We start from the raw sequence: 21,902 nt of genomic DNA, 5'->3' as shown, positions 1-21,902 counted from the left end.
GCGAAAGGAAAACACGTGGAATAATGTTTTCGATGATCGCCTCAATATACTGTAATTTATCCTGAAATTAATGTTGTCCTATGAGGAAATAATAAAGTACACCATTATGAAGAGATATTTATTAACAGTTAATCTCAGAATGATTATAAAGTGAGTATTCAACAGTATAATCTGCCTACCCCCCCTTATTTCTCCGTTTTGTCGTCAATCACTTTATTGGTTCTGGGCTTATTTTATAGGTCCCTCGATAACTCGCGCCTCACTTATAGTGCAGTCGATGTTTCTGGACCCCGATGTGCGTGAGTTATCGAGGGAGTGGTGTATAGAGGGCATTACAAATGAATGAAAATTATAATGGTTGTACAAGCAAACTGCCAAAAATATGATGTATCCTCCCAACTTTGTTACAAGTGGAGTGTTGTTGATCTTCACTGATAACAAGAGTTTTAAATTAGGTGATATGCATATACTGGATGTTAAATTAAAGACTTTTAGATCTGTGTCTAATTTTTAAGTATTTTGTGATTATGCAGAAATTCAACAAATTTGCTCAAAAAGTTTCAACTTTTGCAAGATTTTCACAACTGTTCATCCTGGTGCAATTTTGGATAAGGAGACAAAGTCTAAGAGAGACATATGGAAAGGCAAATGAACATACAAAAAAAAGTAAAGAATGAGAAACGTTATCTCCTTGTAAATGGATACATACTGAAATTGGTCCATTATCAGACTGTATACAAAATGAACATGAAAATGTGCTTATTAAATAAATATTTATTAAAATTACATCCACAAGAATTATGTACAAATAATACACATCGCACATGATAAAATCCAGAAAAAAATCACAATTTTAATCAGTTACATAAAAAAAAACATAATGAAATACTTTGCAGAGTACAAATTAGTAAGAAAGGTTGATATACCGGTAGTTTTCTTTTTGAGATTTTTTCCAACTATCTGGTTGCTATACCTAGCATTAATATCATTTTTGGTAAAGATTACTCAAAAAGAAGTTGTCTTAAATCAGTACAATAATCTCAAGGAAAGTGGTTCTAATTTCCAAATGATGTTATCTAGCCATTCTAAACAATTTAGATATTATGTGATATGTAAACACGACCACATGGAAAATAAAAACCACAACATTTCCATACAGGTAACAAATGTGACATTTATAAGAAAACAACAACAACAAAAATTAGATCTGCTTTAAACTGTATTGATACAAATATCTAGTAAATCAAAATTGTATAAAACAACAAAATCAAGAGATTATCTTGATCATTTTAACACAAACTGCACGATGTTCTTCACGTACTGATAGTTTATACAGTAAAACCTGCCTTCAGTGACATTCCTTCTGCCAACAACAAATGTTTCTTTATATCATTTTCACAGCTGGTGGTTTCTTAATAGTGGTCATCATATTATAAAACAAAATTGATCAAGGCATTAGGAATCCTGTTTTAAATTACATCTCTTCCAAAACACATTTTCTCTAGCAGGTTTAACTGTTTGACATGTCTTCCAAAACACTTGTCTCTTCAGGCAAGTTTTATTGTTTACCTAATATTGATCACCCTAAATTATGGATTTGTAATGTCTAATTCAGCAACTGTGAGAAAATATGTCACTAAAATATTACCAATTAGTGGCAAACTTACAAATAAGGATAAAAGTTATTGAACATGATTTGTAATGAGCCATGTATATTCAATCAGATAAAATAATTATATGATAAATAGAATACATTTTCAAAGACAATTTATTTTTACAGTTACTTATTCGATCAGTTTCTTTTTAAGTTGACGCCAATTACTAATTACAGGCCAATTACAATTACTAATTACAGGCCAATTACTAACTACAGACCAATTACTAATTACAGCTCTGCATCAAATTAATGAAGTCTCTGCAGACTGTTAGGGGTAATCATCTGAACAAACAACACAGACCTTGATCTGCAGGTGCATTATGCTATGGCAGATTTGGATCTATTTTGTTTGTAAACAGGTATATATGGAAGCTGGGAAATTCTAAAAAAGGACACATCACTCCATCATCATATAAATGTAATAAACATTTAGAGTGATACGCATTACTCCAGCCTAGAAAATCTTACTCGATGTAGAAATGCAGCATTATGGTTGGTCTGAATACTGTCCAATAAGAGTCAGAGTTGAGTCAAGTTTTAAGGCCTCTCCATTCTAAGACTTTATGCAAATAAGATTTCATTGTCTTAAGAAAGCTTATGCAACCTATGGCCAGTGAGTCAGTTCCAGTCCTCAACCTGGTTTTATGTACTTATTTACAGCACAAGGTGTGACTTTAATAATTGCTTATCCCACCTGCACCATGGAGGAAATTGCACATGCCTGGTTTTGAGAAATATTTCTTAGTTAAAATGCCAAACAAGGTTTTATTATGGAGTGACCTGTCCATGGTGGACCAAATTTTGGGATCTAATGAGTATCCTTTACATTCCAGTTTTATTGAATTACTATTGTATAAATTTTCATATCTATTTACATTAAAAAATTACAAAGATATAATAATTCTCATATTAATTCTTCCATATCATTTTTTTAACACGTGTACCGACTTCCACAAATCATGATCAAAAGGAAATATAACACAAAATAAGAAAAACAAACACATAATTTTTACCAGAAAAATTCCACTTGTGTAAACGTCTGAGATCTAAATTTGACCACCTACTGGCGGCCATTACTGAGATTCTTTGCAAAGGAGATTTGCTCTCTTTTAATTTATCATGTTATCACAATTGAGATACACGCCTTGTGTTCCATATTTTAGGAAAATTTCCAGCATTTCAACTTCACTAATATTATGCAGATCTCATGATGTAGTGAACAATAACAGACATAAAGAAATTAAATTTTATACATGTAGCGATGAATACCATTGAAAATAGTGTTGTACATTGAAGCTAATCGGCTCAAGACAAATTTTTTTATAAAGAGGACCAAGTCCATGGAACAACTTGAGGCACAGGAAAAAAATATCAACTCATTTGCTTTCCCTGTTTTAAATTCTGAACTTGTCATCTGTACTTGCTACCATCATTTACATCTGAAAATTGTGAATGACTTTAGTGATTTTGCAATCACTAATGATCAAACATATGTGGCATTCGATGTACAATATGCATGCAATTATATCCAGCATGCACTAAAGAAAAATGGACATATTTTTAAAAATTTTCCAAAAGCACATAGTATACATGATGCAAAAATGGTGCCCCTGGATGCACGTGTCACGATTTGGAGGGCACAGAGCCCGTGTTCATAGTGCAGCACTGAAAATTACAGTAAAACTTCAAAAACTCAAACATCAATAACATGAAAGACTTGCTCAGACCCAAAAATGTCTAATCAGCCATTGCAATGGTTGAAAGAATGGAAACAAATTGGGTAACAAAAGTACTTAAGTAATTGTAGTCTACTGTACATAAAAAATAATGAAACAGGAATGTATTAAAACAAATCCAAATATTACAGAAATTTACAACGATGTACTTGCAATAAAATCTTATTTATTTGGATCGTGCATGTTTAAATATTTATTGAATATGATATTTTGGATGAAAACAATTTAGTGGAATTCAATCAGAGGAAAATCACATCGTATGACTCTTTGGTTTATCCAACATAATTCAGCACCAAAATGTTAACAAATTTTTAAGTATTTACAAGCTACGATTGTATGCCTCTATATAAGCTGACTATGTCGAAAGTTCTGGAGACCATGTCAAATCTATGACATATAGGACAGGATGCAAGCCCACTGTACAGGTCCAAAAAAAACTAATGCAGATCTTAAACTGTTAAACACAAAATTTTAGTAGTGCTGAAAACAACAACATTTCTGAAGGAAAAGTATAATATAAATTATAGCAATTCGTTAATGTAAACAATACAACAGTACAAAATATACACAAATATTTATTATAAATCTTCCCATTATACAAGACTAACACAGTGGCCTCCCTGCTACTGATAAATGCTTTTCATCAAATCTCAAAACATTTCCATATTCCCAACTGAACTTTCTTCTACTTACTATCGATCAAAAACCAGGATAAGGTCTATTCTAATTAACTGGAACACATTATCTCACCTGCAAACAGTGTGTTAATGATACCAATTTTTGCTATATATATATATATATATATATATATACACAGCATTCTGCTAGACTAGAGCTCAGGGCAGAGACTTCATAGTTTTAACTGAAAACAACAACTTAAGACAAATGAATATCAGAAAATATACAACAGAATCTTAATAATGACAAAGCCAAAGCCACTGTTGCAGGTGAGACAGGAAACAGTATAGAGAGAGAGAGAGAGAGAGGTAATGTACAAAAAATCAAGTTAAATATAGCTAACTAATGAAAAAAAATATAAAACTTCAAAAACCTTAAAACAGAATCCTAACACTGAAGCTGACACTTTCGTCACCAATACCAGAAAACTGACATGTACAAGACATGTATGTTTTGCTATATAGAAGGTAAGACAAGAACAGACAACAAAGCATTACATGTATTTGGAATATATATGCATAATGTGATCCAGTGAAAGACATGATGGATTTGAATCTAAGAAAGATGATGGCAGCTGTAAATCAAACAAGGATTGATTAAAAAAATATGAAATCATGATAGACTGGAGGGGAAATGAAACAATAGCCTTTCATGTGTTCTGCACTTGAATTGTCATGATTTGTAGCCCTTGTAGTCAGAGTTCAACAAGGTGGTATCTTGTGATGATTGTCGGACTCTACTGTAAACAGCTCAGTGGAACATTCAAAATCATTATAGGATTAAATGATCCTTGTTGGTTATTTACCAATATGTAACTTATACCTAATCACTTGCAAAGTAAATAAAGTCTGAAGGACTTTATGTTAACTTTGTGAATGATTAGATAACAACTTACACATTGACAAATACCGTGATCATTTAATCTTTGTAATTCCAAGTTTCTTCCTTTCTGTCGTCAGTGGATTTCATCAATAAAACATTCGCTTTTAGGTAGTTCCTTCATTAGCCTCATAACTGCATCAGAATACATAGCTTCATTTTTGCCAGTGACAATCTGATTATAATCAGATCTCTACTGTCCTTCATGAAGGATGGCGGAGACGTGGTTTTAATCGGACTGTCGCTAGCCAAGTGTCGCTGACTCTTAGTGTCAGGGCGGGTCATGCCATTGATCTAAGGAACTTGGTACAGTCTTTTTTTTATATTAAATTGGTGGTGGTTGTTTAAACCAGGCTATTCCTTTTTTCAACATTATCCTTGCATACAGTATGTGTTGTTTATGGTTTCTGTGCATTTTGATCTTTCAAATGCAAAATCTTGTCCATTTTTAGTGGGATTCCTTGTTCATCACATGACACTGACCTTTAACAACAGTTGGTGGAACATACTGTTTAAGTAAAATGAAATATCTTCTGTAGATTGGCTTTTAAGTCTGCCATATGCTTTCTTTGGCAGAAAGGAGTCTGTTAAAGTGCGGGAAGGAGTGTGCAATTACATTGTTTTAACTTCTAATGGGTTATTTTAATCTGGGGGTTGTAAATTTTGATCACAAATCACGAAACGGGGGGAGGACTTTGGTTTAAGGCATTGGTATACATAAAAAACTTCACATAAAACAACCTGGGATCAGGGAACCAAAAGTAGTCTCCTGAATTTACTGATATGTAAAAAAATTCCAGAGCAGTATCCTGTGACCATTTGTATCCAATCAGATTGCTGAAAACTTGGTCAATTCAAAACAATTGGAATTATTCTCCATTTGATCAGTTTTAATTGTATAAGTCCTTGATGTGTCCACAATACTACTGACTGGTTTCAGTCTGCAGACCTTTATTAAAAGCAATAAACAGTGTATAAAAGCACAGCTGTAAACCAGACTGCATTTGGAGTAACTTTTTGCCTCCAGAGAAAGTGGACTGAAATATCAATTAGCCACAACTGGATCATAATATCAATTAGCCACAATGGAATGCAATATTAATTAGCCACAAATGGACTGCAAGATCAATTAGCCACAACTCGACTGCAATATCAAATACCCACAACTGGACTGCAATATTAATTAGCCACAACTGGACTGCATTATCAACCTGTCACAACTGGAATGCAATATTAATTAGCCACAAATGAACTGCAGTATCAATTGGACACAACTGGACTGCAATATCAACTAGACACAACTGGACTACAATATCAATTAGCCACAAATGAACTGCAGTATCAATTGGACACAACTGGACTGCAATATCAACTAGACACAACTGGACTACAATATCAATTAGCCACAAATGAATGGCAATATCAGTTAGTCACAAATGGACTGCAATATCAACTAGTCACAAATGGGCTGCAATATTAATTAGCCACATATGAATGGCAAAATCAATTAGCCACAAATGGACTGCAATATCAATCAGCCACAACTGGACTGCAATATCAATCAAAATATTAGTTTAAAAGTTCAAATTGTTTAGGCGTTGCCTAAGTTGGAAAGTTATGAAGTGACTTGCATTAACCAAACAGTCACATTTTATACAAGTATCTACTCTGCATTAATTTAGGAAACTCAAGTCACTAATGACAGCTAAATTTACATAAAAATTAAATGAAACTAGAGCAACTGGTAATGGCTTTTGCCATCACAAATCCTCATGCCTAATTTTGCATTTTCCAACTTTCCCCTAAATACCCCTCCCCGGTAACTAACCCCCACCCCAGACAGTACCCCAGGGTATTAATACAAAATCCATCATATACAAGATGCACCTTTCTGCTGTGACTGCTTGTATAAAATTTTGAATATATTCAAAAAGTCATTGTAATTGAAAATGATGTACATCTGACCTTTGACACCCTCCTAGAGCTTGGAATCAATACTGCACTCCCTCCCCCCTTGCAGATGGCTACCCCAAGGTCAACAAAATAATAAAACTTCATTAATTCTACACTTGGTTTAGAAGGTGATGAAACAGGCAGACGGATGGACAAACAGAATGTATCACATCATTCCCTGCTGATGTGTAGGGATAATGAACGATGCAAACTTTTCCCATGACAAAGTAATTTTCTTTAATATTATCTTTAAAAAAAATAAAGACCTAACTCTGCAGTACATCTGGATACTTCAGATTGTATGCTAATACATTTTGTTCCATCATGATGATATTATGCACATTTAATATTGCAAAAATAAATCTAGTTTAAGAAACATGAATGATGATGATCTTGGCTGCAAAAGAAAAAATAATCCCAAGCACAAGATAAAATCCAGTAGAAATCTATCATGATATTAATTTGTTTATAAAATGCAACCCAATTGCGAACCATACTGACCTAGATCTGCTTCAGTACAATGTACATTTAAAATGAGGTCTATTCATTTGAGATAGTGACCCTCACATAAAGCACCACTAGGTAAAGTTCAGTCCCCCAGTACAGAAACTCTAAGCAAAGTGCAGTCGCTATTATAATATAGTAACTCAGTTTAACATAGTCCCTCAGTATAGTACAATCCCTCAGTATAGTACAGTAACTCAGTATAGTGTAGTTCCTCAGTATAGTGTAGTCCCTCAGTACAGTAGTTCCTCAGTATAGTACAGTTCCTCCATATAGTGCAGTTCTTCATATAACATGTATATGTTTATGCATCCCAGTTCAATAATGAATGTAATTTTGAAATTGAAAATAACTCAGTATATGGTGACCAAATTTATAACACTGCATAATTTTTACCTTATTTTGTCTGTATTATAATGAGGAAGTACTGTAATAAGTAGAATGAAGAACACTATACACCCAAATGTACTGGTACACTGGGTACATGCAGATCTTGGTTTGATTAGTTTGCACTTAGGAGGTGTGTATTTCACAGCAACAACAAAAAGAAAGCATATATAAAGAATTTGATGATAAGCTGGATTTCATAGATGACTTGTGTCAGCTTATCTAGATGTTAACATTTACATCATCATCTTCCTCATCATCTTCGTTGCTGAGAAGAGGCTGCCGATTTTGGTATCGAGCCTGCCTTCGCCTGCGTCCCAGGAATATAATCACGCCAATAATAGCCACTATCACCACTAATCCTCCAACAATTAAGCCAATGATCAGTGGAGTCACTGAAAGCAAAAATTTAAAAAAAGAATTTAAAAACATGGGTGATATAAGTCTGATCTGCCAAGCATGCTCTGATTTTTAAGTATTAGAATTTTTCTAACTTTCAAACAGGATTATACCACTGTCCATGACCATTGTGCTGCTTTTGCTTCTGAGAAAATGATGCAGTGGTTTCTATAATGCTGTTTGGGGAGCCATAAAAGTGTACTGTACTATCAGGAAGGTCCACTTTTTATTGGGGTACATTTGTGGTTTCTCACCATAGTTGTTCAGGACAGCCATTAACAGTGTACTGTAAATATAGGACAGCTTGCCTGATACTGGGGTGTATTGCAAGAAAGAATTAAAATTACCAAGCATAATAGGAGTCATGATCATGCCCATGCTATATTGGGGACTGTGATATTGTGAGGTACTGGTCTGATACCAATGTTTGATGAGTCATTAAAATGAAAAGGACTATGCTCTATTAGCACATAAGTCATATCAACACATGATTCATATCAACACATGTCTTACTAACTTGATAGCTAAGTGTGATGAGCCAATAAAATGTTAAAGATTATCAACATGAGTCATACCAACACAAGAGTCATACTAACACGAGTCATACCAACACAAGAGTCATACTAACACATGAATCATACTAACACATGAGTCATATAAACATATTAGTCATACCAACACACAAGTCATATCAACACATGGGTCAAACTAACACAAGAGTCATACCAACACATGAGTCATACTAACACATGAATCATATCAATACTTTAGTCATACCAACACATTAGACATACCAACATGAGTCATATCAACACGAGTCATATCAACACATTAGTCATATCAACACATGAGTCATATCAACACAAGAGTCATATCAGCACATTAGTCATACCAACACATAAGTCATATCTACATAAGTCATATTAACACATGAATCATATCAACACATGAGTTATATCAACACAAGAGTATATCGACACATTAGTCATACCAACACATGAGTCATAACAGCACAAGAGTCGTATCGACACATTAACCATATCAACACGAGTCATATCAACACATGAATCATACCAACACGAGTCATATCAACACATGAGTCATATCAACACATGAATCATATCAACCCATGAGTCATATCAGCACATTAGTCATATCAACACATTAGACATACCAACACGAGTCATTTCAACACATGAATCATATCAACACATTAATCATACCAACACGAGTCATATCAACACAAGAGTCATATCAACACATTAACCATATCAACACAAGAGTCATACCAACACATGTATTATATCAACATAAGAGTCATACTAACACATGGGTCATATCAACACATTAGTCATACCAAGACATGGGTCATATCAACACATGGGTCATATCAACACATGAATCATATCAACACACGAGTCATATCAACACATCAGTCATACCAACACACAAGTCATATCAACAAAAGAGTCACACCAATACATTAACCATATCAACACAAGAGTCATACCAACACTGGAGCCATAACAACACATGGGTCATGCTAACACATGAATCATATCAACACATTAATCATACCACACACAAATCATATAAACACAAGAGTCACACCAATACATTAATCATATCAACACAAGAGTCATACCAACACTGGAGTCATATCAACACAAGAGTCACACCAATACTTTAATCATACCAACACAAGTCATATCAACTCATGAATCATATCAACACACGAGTCATATCAACACATCAGTCATACCAACACACAAGTCATATCAACAAAAGAGTCACACCAATACATTAACCATATCAACACAAGAGTCATACCAACACTGGAGCCATAACAACACATGGGTCATACTAACACATGAATCATATCAACACATTAATCATATCACACACAAATCATATAAACACAAGAGTCACACCAATACATTAATCATATCAACACAAGAGTCATACCAACACTGGAGTCATATCAACACAAGAGTCACACCAATACTTTAATCATACCAACACAAGTCATATCAACTCATGAATCATATCAACACACGAGTCATATCAACACATCAGTCATACCAACACACAAGTCATATCAACAAAAGAGTCACACCAATACATTAACCATATCAACACAAGAGTCATACCAACACTGGAGCCATAACAACACATGGGTCATACTAACACATGAATCATATCAACACATTAATCATATCACACACAAATCATATAAACACAAGAGTCACACCAATACATTAATCATATCAACACAAGAGTCATACCAACACTGGAGTCATATCAACACAAGAGTCACACCAATACTTTAATCATACCAACACAAGTCATATCAACTCATGAATCATATCAACACACGAGTCATATCAACACATCAGTCATACCAACACACAAGTCATATCAACAAAAGAGTCACACCAATACATTAACCATATCAACACAAGAGTCATACCAACACTGGAGCCATAACAACACATGGGTCATACTAACACATGAATCATATCAACACATTAATCATATCACACACAAATCATATAAACACAAGAGTCACACCAATACATTAATCATATCAACACAAGAGTCATACCAACACTGGAGTCATATCAACACAAGAGTCACACCAATACTTTAATCATATCAACACAAGAGTCATACCAACACTGGAGTCATATCAACACAAGAGTCACACCAATACATTAATCATATCAACACAAGAGTCATACCAACACTGGAGTCATATCAACACAAGAGTTACACCAATACTTTAATCATACCAGCACAGGAGCCATATCAACACATTGGTCATATCAACACACGAGTCATACCTACAGAAGTCATACCAATACATTAATCATACCAACATAGGAGTCATACTAGCTTGATAGCTAAGAGTGGTGAGAAGAGATAACTAAGTATTTTACATAGGGCTCTCCGATAGGCAGAAAGCTGGAACTGGTGATGACATTGTACCCCCAAAAATTATGCCTAGACCTTGATGGGCACAAATACAGCCAACTACAAAAAAAACTGTTATTCTGATGTCCAACACAAAAAGAGACCCAAGTGAGCCTTATTGTTAACCTACTGACTAGTAGTCAAATGCAAGAGTAGATGGATAAGAAACAGGTTTAGCCATATTTAAAGGTAGCTCAGTATAAGTTGGGTGGATGGATAAGAAACAGGTTTAGCCATACTTAAAGGTAGCTCAGTATAAGTTGGGTGGATGGATAAGAAACAGGTTTAGCCATATTTAAAGCTAGCTCAGTATAAGTTGGGTGGATGGATAAGAAATAGGTTTAGCCATACTTAAAGGTAGCTCAGTATAAGTTGGTTGGATGGATAAGAAATAGGTTTAGCCATACTTAAAAGGTAGCTCAGTATAAATTGGGTGATTCTGTCAAATCTGGTCAATTTCTACTGAAAGCTTGTTCAGTAGCAGCATTTAAACATTTTTGTTTGTTTTAGCAGCAGCAGCCATGATATTAGTCTGCAGACTGCATCACCTTTACCTAAGAGTTGAGCTGATGATAAACTGATGATGCAGGATCACTTTATTTACTGTACTAACTAAACAACTAATTGTATCAGCTCCGGCAATGTAATCGCATTATCTGATATTGATATAATGCAATTCTTATGGTTTAGGAGCCTTAAGAACCCAGAGGAAAACAATGACCTTGGGTGGACACCAATTAACCTTGCATGTACAATAACTAATAAGCAAGCTCTGGACTACAGTGGTTCAAACCAAGCACAAAACCACTTTCCTATATCCAGGCCAAAAAAAAATATTCCATAACTTAGGTATACAACATGTAATGGAAAATGTTAACTGGTCAAAATATAATTTGATTCTGAAACATTTTCCCCTGTACTGCAAATTACTTGTATCATTTTCTCATTTTCCCCTGTACTGCAAATTGCTTGCATCATTTTCCCCTGTACTGCAAACTGCTTGTATCATTTTCCCCTATACTGCAAACTGCTTGTATTTGAGTGCTTTTGGCCATCTCTCCAAGTTTCCGTTATCTTATGGGATAATGGAAATAGTAACGAAAAGATGATCACTAGAAATAATAAAACTTTGTTTAAAACAACAAAGACAATCAATGATTATGGACACCTGGCTGAAATGTGCCTAATAGCCAAATGAAAGTGCTGAAGGTTAAGGGTCAGTGCTCAGTAGCTTGATTTTTGTCTGCACATTTTGTAAAATTATTTTGATAGAAGATAAAACTGATGGATGGTTTAGTTCTTGCTTGTGTTTTCCCTGATATTTACAGCTATTATTGATTGCTTATTAGCATGATTCATATAAATTTGAAAAGTGTTGTAGGTATCACTACACTAATTGGGCCAATCACTACATTATTGGGCCATTACTACACTAACTGGGCCAATCACTACACCAGCTGGGCAATCATTACACTACTTGAGCCAATCACTACACTGAGTCGATCATTACACTACTTGGGCCAATCACTACACTAACTGGGCCAATCATTAACACTAATTGGGCCAATCATTAACACTAATTGGGCCAATTAACTGTTGTTGCATCCTGTAGTCCTAAAGAAAATAATACTTTTCTCTGATTTGTCCTTTAGATGCAATAACCAATGAAGAATGCTACTTGCGCTAGGTAGAAAGCAGCATTAAAGTCTAAACAGAAAATATAACATTTATCGAGTTTAATCTCTTTGCTTTTGCACAGGATGATAAAACAAACTGGAGTGATTTTGCTGGTTGTGGAAAGGTCACTTACACTAAAATCTAGTCATATTATTAAAAATAATGCAACCAATTTTAGGAAATGCAACACAGCCTATGCTGATTGTTTCCAATATGAGTCTTGGTGTGTTGCATCCAGGTTGGTGCCTAACATAAGTAAGAGTCTTCCTTCTAAAACTATCAGAAAGCACATATCATATGATAGCAGCTTCAGTGAGGTACCGACTAAAGGAACCCAAACTGATCTAAGTTGAGTCAAAACCCAAGAAGAGGCCCCCGAGTGGCAGAGTGGTCTAAAGCACTCTCTGTTATGGATCACTGCCATCTCACCGCTGTCTGCTTAGGTTCGAGTCTCGGATTCGGCCAATATGGGTATGTGAGAAAGCTTGCCAGTAGCTTCTCGAGGGTCGGTGGTTCTTTCTGGGGATTTCCCGGGCTCTTCCTCCACCATTAATACTGGCCGCCATGTATAGCCTATCATGTGCTGAAAAATGGTGTTAAACCCTAGAAGAACAACAACAAAACCCAAGAAAGATTCCATCTAGGCCACAGGGTGAGAAATTATGTCCTATTAAGTGAGAAAAAAAAGTATAGTTGATCTTTCCTCCACTGTGACGCTTGAAATTGTTGGATATCACAAAGCAATAGCCACTGATAGTAAATAGAGCTAACTTTTTCTCCTCAACAAGCCAGAGACTGCTGTACTGAGGCACTCCAGGGGACAATGCTGTTGATCTTGCACCAGTACCTAAAAATGCACCATTTTATTTTGTAAGCCTTCAAAGTGGAAGGCCTGCTTTGATTTCGTGATTCTCTCTACAACTGAAAGATAAAATTTCTTTCCTCACAAAGCTCTACCTACATGAGTCAGTAGTGAAAAAGAAATGTGTCCAGGCAGAGTTGAAATACCTTTGACTACGGCCATTTTAATCCTTTCAGCCTTGCTAGGATTTCATAGGAACATCTATCACCAGATTGAGCAGATCAGTCACCAAGGACATGTTCCACCCAAGAGAAGCAATTAAAATCATAGTCAATCATTTTGAAAGCAAGGGTGACCATTATGATGTCCCCCGTTACTTCCAATCTGATCCAAACATACTGAAAATATAGTCTGACACCTACGGGCAGTCTATCAGCAGGTAGCTAAGGTGCAAGTCATAGCTAATCATAGGGAGACTTGGAGAAGGAGAAACCTTCTTTCCCATACCTTTCACTGAAATGCCACAGGAACTTAAGAGGTCTGTTACTGCCTGCAATTACAGTCAAAACTACTGTTGGGCATTGATCAATCTTCTCTCTTTTGCTGACAATCATCTCTCTGTGGCAAATGAGACTGATTCAGCTAAAATGCTGGAGGTGGCAGTTTATATGCTGCCTGCTTCCACACATATCGATTCTACCACCAAACAGTAATGGGAATAGAAGAGTCATGGAATGATGCAGTTTCAGTAAAAATAAGCAGAGACAGGCAACTTGTTCAGCAGTTCAAAATCTGCCAAAACCATCAATGTGTTAGCACTCAAATGGTGCATAGCCCTATTAACTATCTTGGCCATGAACTCCCATGCATATTCAATGCCTAAAGTTTCATCAAGGTGAAAAATCTCTAAGGACACCTGACCAAGCATCAAAGATGCTACAACTATAATGAACACTAACCTAGAATCAAAACCTATTCATATCCACATTATAAACAGCAGCATTGTCATATTAAGAGCTAACGTGTGTGTCCAAGTGCATGCAGTAACAAAGTGAGGTAAATGTCGCTGACTTTCCCAAAAGAAAGATTAGATGTTCCATGAATCCTGGATTACTTTCAACAAATGACTGAAGATCTCTCTGATGTTTGCAGTAGAAGATAGAAAAAGGGATGTCTGTCCTCATCTTCAAAGCCAGCCAAAACCTTCACTTTTTAGGCTTCGTTCACCAATGGTAGAGTTGGGCACCCAGAGATTAGCCAAACTTGGTAAATTTCTTTCACAGCTGCTATAAACATGAAACTCCATAGGTTCCATTATTAGGCAAGAGTATGCTATTTGACAGAGGTGATGCCCACACTCACTATGAGGTTGACCTCATCAAGCACTACTCCTCGTAACCAACAGATATTGCATGAATAACCAGTCTGTGAATGGGCTGGTATCTCCCCAATCTGTAAGACATAAACAACTGTGGCATGGTTGCATCTGCAGCTAGGCAAGAGTCATGGTTTGTCCTGCTGGTTGGTCCATGTGGCAAACCATATGGATTGGCTAATTGGATTCCTGTACAGATCCTCCTAACCATGTTGTGGCCAGCCAGTATACATGATGGATTACCAATACCTGATTGTGTAGTACAGCCCAACAGATAGCTGGACTAGTTGGTCAGCAGCCAGAACAGCATCATATGGACTGGGCAGATGGCTAAATGAATCCTGCATATCAGACACATATGCCATCTGCCTGGAAAATACCCCATCTGCCTGGAAAATACCCCATTTGCCTGGAAAATACCTCATCTGCCTGAAAAATACCCCATCTGCCTGGAAAATACCCCATGTGCCTAAGGCCATACTCGTACATGCTTTTTATAAACCACTATGAATACATGTGACGAGACATATAAACATATACACACATAAAGACATACATACATATGCATATACAAACACATATAAATGAATACATGCATATTTAGGTTAATATGAACTGGAATTTTGAGTAGGTTATTCATGGGATGATTCCATGACAAATGTTTAGTAGTATACTCTAACATGCAGGGAAGCTAACAACCATTGGGCTGCCAAACTAGAATGATAACAAGAAAATAATTGGCAATAACCTAAAAGTGTTGATGTGCAAGAGAGACACTAATCACATGTTTTCACATATCATAGTCACTGTATAACCTGAAACAACAAGAACAATCAAATATCAGAAATAACAACCTGAAAGTGTTTATATTTAAACAAGAACAGTGGAAAAACACGAAGTGCAAGAGAGACACGTGTCTTTGCTGACTAAAAATATTTCACTTCGTGCTTTTCATCATCACTATTTTTCTGAAATGAATAAAACCTAAAATGATCATAAAATAACAACCTAAACAAGAGCAAATACATGCACTTTGTGGAAAAACCCAAGCCAACAACATGCAACAATGAGTCTGTGTTGGAACAAAAGGTCAGAGAAATGACAAAGCTCACAACTTTGTCTTGATATTTATGCGAATTTTTTTCAAAGTAATGATTGTAGCAATAATCTTTACACAATACTTTACTGACTTTGTTAATGGATGGTCAATAATCCATATGACATAACTTGGACTTTATGACAGGAATGGATATGATGTACAAAGGCTAAAACTGAGTAAATAAAGACAATCACCTAGCAATGATGCGGGTAGGTAATAGGAAGAGATTCTTCCCATTTTCTACAAGGTATATAGATGAAACAGTTGCAAAATTTTCCATCTTTCCATAATTGCTGGATTGAAATGTAGCAAAGTTTCTTTTCTAATGTTACTGTGATCAGGGAATTTATTCAAAGGAGAAGCAAGAGTCCCATGATGGGACTAATGTGCTATGAGTCTACAGGAACTCAAGGTGAGACCATCTGTTCTTTCTAGCAAATAAGTGTTGAAACCATCTCAATATTTTTAAGCAATAAGATTGTCAATTTAGCCACTGTGGCAGCCATATTGACTGAAAGATCAGCACCATTTTCATTCAGGAAAATCTATACCAGATAATACTTTGCGTTGAAACCTGATGTTGATATTACCATTCATTCAGGAAAATTAGTAACAAGACTTTTTAAAAATTTCATTGCAATATATTCTTTGAAGCAGCCATATCTAAGGTCCAATTGGGGCCATTTTCATTCTTGACCAACCAGATTTCATAATCAGTCTTCTGGTGAAAGCTAATATGATTTTCCATTTAGAAAGAGTAGCAACAACAAGATTTTCAAGATGGCTGCCATGGTTGCCAACTGTCAGATCAGCACAAGTTTCACCTATATCAACTAGACATTATAAAAAGTCTTCTGGAGAAAACACAACGTTAACATGACTTTCCATCTTAGAGGAGTAATGATAAGATTTTCAAGTTGACCACTAGGGTATTTTCCAGGCAGATGAGGTATTTTCCAGGCAAATGGGGTATTTTCCAGGCAGATGGCATATGTGTCTGATATGTAGGATTCATTTAGCCATCTGCCCAAATCAGCACAATTTTTTTTTTAACCCAAGACACCATAAGAAGTCTTTCAGTGGAAAGCCCATGTTGATAAGACTCTCCATTCAGGAGGAGTAGGAGTAGCCAGATCAGCACCATTAGAACAACTAGACATTATTTAAAAAATCTTTCAGTGAAAACCACTCTAATGTGACCATTCAATCAAAACCACAGCCTGATATGACCATTTATTCAGGAGAATAAGAGCAAATAATTTCAAAAAAGGCTGCTGTGACAGCCATACTGGATGCCCAAGCTTCACCATTTCCACTACAAACAGACCTTAGATGAATGTGTGTAATATTTCATGGCAATGTTCCAAGCAGAAGGAGTAACGACAACTTGTGCTAACAGCCAGTCAGACAACCAATGAAAGACATTGGGCCATCCTATTCTGGCCTATGAAACTGTCAACTTACATGTATGTCAACTGTCAACTTACATGTATGTAAACTGTCAACTTACATGTATGAAACTGTCAACTTACATGTATGTAAACTGTCAACTTACATGTATGTATTATTAAAAAAAGGAGCAACTGTAACCTAGACAATGTGGATGAAGGTGAAAATCTTCCTGACAAAATCAAATAGAAAAATTGGAAAGAACTAAATCGACAGAAAAGCTGCTCTTCACCTTGAAATACAGATGAGGCTGTCTGCACTCGCTGGGTTGCTGCGATCACTGAGGACCCTACAATATGAAAAAATACCGACATGAGGTCACTAATAAAGGAATACTACTCACTATATGCCAAATTTATAAATATATTTGGTTAATGATTCCACAAAGCTGGTGATTATTTTGGACATCTGTGACAGCGAATGGCTGGATGTGTGTGTGTTCCGGATTTTTAATGAAGCTTTAACAATTTCTCAGTCATATCACTTCAACGTCTGCAGTGTGACAGCTTATAGTGATGTCTAGCACTGGGGCATCATGCCATAGACATGTAGCTGCATGTCCCACCAAGTCACATTATCCTGACACCAGGCTGACCAGTCCTAACACTAACCTCTTAATTGTTGAGCAAGGCCAATGCTAGTATAATTTTTATAAGTCTTTGGTATGACTCAGTCGGGGTTCAAACCTGCAACCTCCTGCATCCGAGGTGGATGCTCTAACCACAGGGCCACCAGAGTGGTGTGCCAATGGCTGAACAAGGCATGATTGTGTGCTGGATGCTGTGTTTTTAGTATGTACTGGAAAGACAATATTACCATATCCTGTCCTGGTGGTATATGGTGTAGGTAGTCCTACAGTACAAGATGTCTACCTGATATTTATGTTGTTTGGGTAGATGTCTTACTTCCAAAATGAAGTGTTGTGTAGTTTGTTCCCAAATTTTCAGGAATATCTCACAAACGTGGCAATCTATATAGACACTCTTCCACAAATTCAGACTATACTTCCTCTGATGTCCTTTCCTGATGGAATCAAATTCTGACACAAGCAAATCGACACGTTTCCAAGTTTTGTTGACATACATTTCAGTTGGTTGAAATGCAATGGTATTTGAGGAATGCCAAAGCTGGTCAAAGGAGGGATAAGTTTCCTTAGCAACCTATCTATTTGCTGTCATCAACATGAGTACAATGCTGTCGGACATTTCTGTGCACCTAACATTTCTGTCACCAATACTGAAGCAAAACGCATAAAGAATTCAACCGATTAATGAAAATAAAATACTGCAATGCTTACCATTTGAAAAGAGGCAATTGTCACCAGAATATTCTGTTCAAAATAATATTAAATTTGGACGCATGGGATACAACCTCTGTGTTTTCATGACTTGAGATATGTTGGTCTATTCTGCACACAGCATTGAAAAGATGTAATGTTTATCCATCAGGCTATACAAATGAAATACATTACTTTGGACTGTTTCTGTCAGCAGTTCAGTCGAGTAATTAGGTCAGGTTTATAGCTAGTTTTACAAAATTCAACATAACATTGCCAATAAATGGCAAGAGATATTATTCAAACTAAACTGATCTTGTAAAAAATAAGTAAAGTTCAACATTTTAGAAAAAAGACGCTATTTCGTGGAAAAGAAACAACAATGAATAGGTATGTTATCGTTTACAATGTCTTGTTTATAGGGAAAAATTGCTAAAGAATTCAGAAAAAACTATACACCAGGGAATTTCTTGAGAATCCCATTCTTGCAACAAGTTGACACATTGGGTAGCGGATGATTCTGTATGTGTGGGACAACTTCTTGCAAAATTGTAAACTTGGATTTAGATGCAGAATTTTTTCAGGTAAACATTTCCGTCTATTAAATAATGCCTTTATTTGTATGATTCTAAAAGACACATAGTAAATAGGATTTTCTTGGTCACAGGTTCAAGAAGGTCAAGGAGTGGGTCTTCATGTTGGCATTTAGAATTCACATTTTCATATGCATTTCAAGTTGAAATGTGGGATATTTTTGTACAATTAATGAATATCACTTTTCTTAATTAAAGTGCAATCATTCTTTCTTGATATGAAATGGATTTTTTACCTAAAATAACATCTGATCCAATGTTTATAGAAATGACGTATTGTTGCACAGAATTACCCGACACGCAGAACTGGCTGACATGGTGGTATTTTTTTTCTTTTCATTAATGATATATTCCAATTTCAATGGACTTAGAAATTCCTTGGCTACCAATTCAACCATCTGAAATATTGGTCACTAGAACTTGAAAATGCATCAATCTGCTCGTGTCGGAATTTGATTCCATTAGAGAATGACATCAGGGTAAGTACAGTCCAACTAGAGCAATCAGATCTCAATTTGTAGAAAAGTGGCATATGGGCTATCATGTGCGTGAGATACTCCTGAAAATTTGGCCTCTATTTCATCTTCCAGTTGACTGGGGGACACATGACACATTGCCATTTATGTTGAAAGTAAACAAAACAAATATCTGGGCAGATGTCATACACCTTAGGACTAATGCTGTAGGTAGAAGCTGACTGCCAGGCATGGATTCATGGCCTATGGGCTGACTGCCAGACCTGGATTCATGGTCTAAGGACTGACTGGCAGACTTAGATTCATGGTCTTTGGGCTGATTGCCAGACCTGGATTCATGGTCTAAGGGTTGATGGTCAGACCTGGATTTATGGGCTAAGGGCTGACTGACAGACCTGAATTCATGGTCTATGGGCTGCCAGCCAGACCTGGATTCATGGTCTAAAGGCTAACTGTTAGACCTAGATTCATCTTCTTTGGGCTAATTGGCAGACCTGATTCATGGTCTAAGGGTTGATGGTTAGACCTGGATTCATTGACCAAGGGCTGACTGCCAGACCTGGATTCATGGGCTAACGGCTGACTGCCAGACATGGATTCATGGTCTAAGGGCTGACTGCCAGACCTGGATTCATGGTCTAAGAGCTGACTGCCAGACCTGGATTCATGGTGTAAGGGCTGACTGCCAGACCTGGATTCATGGTCTAAGGGCTGACTGACAGACCTGGATTCATGGTGTATGGGCTGACTGCCAGACCTGGATTCATGGTCTGAGGGCTGACTGCCAGTCCTGGATTCATGGTGTATGGGCTGATTGCCAGACCTGGATTCATGGTCAAAGGGTTGATGGTCAGAATTGGATTTATGGGCTAAGGGAAGACTGCCAGACCTGGATTCATGGTCTTTAGGCTGATTGCCAGACCTGGATTCATTGTTCTAAGGGGCTCTCTGTCAGACCTGGATTCACAGTCTAAGGGCTGATGGCCAGACCTGGATTCATGGTCTAAGAGCTGACTGCCAGACCTGGATTCATGATCTAAGAGCTGACTGCCAGACCTGGATTTATGGTCTAAGAGCTGACTGCCAGACCTGGATTCATGGTCTATGGGCTGACTGCCAGACATGGATTCATGGTATAATGGCTGACAGCCAGACATAGATTCATGGTCTTGGGGCTGACTTCAAGAGCTTAAATCTGCTATCTGCAAGGACCAACTAGAACAATTGTTAAAAAGAATTTCAAGAAGGCTCCCACTGTGAAGTCTTGTGGTAAAAAAACCCATCTTGATACAGCCATCTCATACAAGTCTGTGCTCTTAAAATAAGTAACAGAAAAGAGTGAAGACAACAAGCTTTGTAAAATTTAACAAATAATTTATTTCCCTATAATACAAAAGTGAAAAATGAGAAAAAAATAACTTGCGGTATTGCAAATTAAATCCAAAAATAATCCAAGAATTAAATATACATGTCCTAGCAATAAAAAGTCCTGAGTAAAACTTAGTTCTAGTCCAATAGTGATCCATATGTGAAGGTGATGACATTTCTGTTATGGTCTGCAAAGTGCTGATGTGTCAAGAGTTTCTTGTTGAATCATAGAAATATTATTCCGGGTTTGAATTCAGTATAAATTTCAAAGAATGTCTGTAACCAAGAATTTTATCAGGGCACTTTTTTATTTCCAGAGAAAATAATCACTTGAATTCAATAATTTGAAGAAAATAAAATTCATCCCAAACTGATCCCAAGTTAAATCAACTTAAAGTGCTAGATGTTAAAGCACGACTGGTAAAATCCTCACAAGATAATACAGTTCTTTACTTGACCTCGGGTCAAAATTAGTATTTTCTAAAAACAACCATTACCCAATGGAAAATAACCTTCTAGAATGATCTAATGAGCCTTGTGTATTTACAACACAATAGCCTATAAAATTCAATTAGAAATCTCCAAAACCCCGACCCAACTGTTTACCTGAATAATAATTAA

The 21,902-nt window shown here is 36.3% G+C and overlaps 1 protein-coding gene across 2 annotated transcripts in view; it reads right to left on the bottom strand.

Annotated features, from left to right (window-relative positions):
- Positions 1–759: 759 nt before the first annotated feature.
- The window catches only part of LOC149793004 (uncharacterized), a 67,042-nt gene continuing 45,899 nt past the window's right edge, over positions 760–21,902 (bottom strand). Inside the window, exons 9-10 of one of the 2 annotated variants that reach the window (XM_089966873.1) lie at positions 17,801–17,857; positions 760–8,189 (exon numbers count right to left, since the gene is read on the bottom strand). In XM_089966873.1, the coding sequence (XP_089822999.1) occupies positions 8,017–8,189; positions 17,801–17,857 (230 nt within the window). In that variant the 3' untranslated portion in view covers positions 760–8,016. The remainder of the gene's footprint in view (positions 8,190–17,800; positions 17,858–21,902) is intronic. The other variant, XM_089966874.1, reaches the window with a different exon arrangement.

This window comes from Sinohyriopsis cumingii, chromosome 8, assembly GCF_028554795.1.
Source record: "Sinohyriopsis cumingii isolate HCF-2022 chromosome 8, ASM2855479v2, whole genome shotgun sequence".
Lineage (NCBI taxonomy): Eukaryota > Metazoa > Mollusca > Bivalvia > Unionida > Unionidae > Sinohyriopsis > Sinohyriopsis cumingii.
Note: the sequence above shows the minus strand (reverse complement) of the source record. Positions and strands in the feature narration are given on the sequence as shown.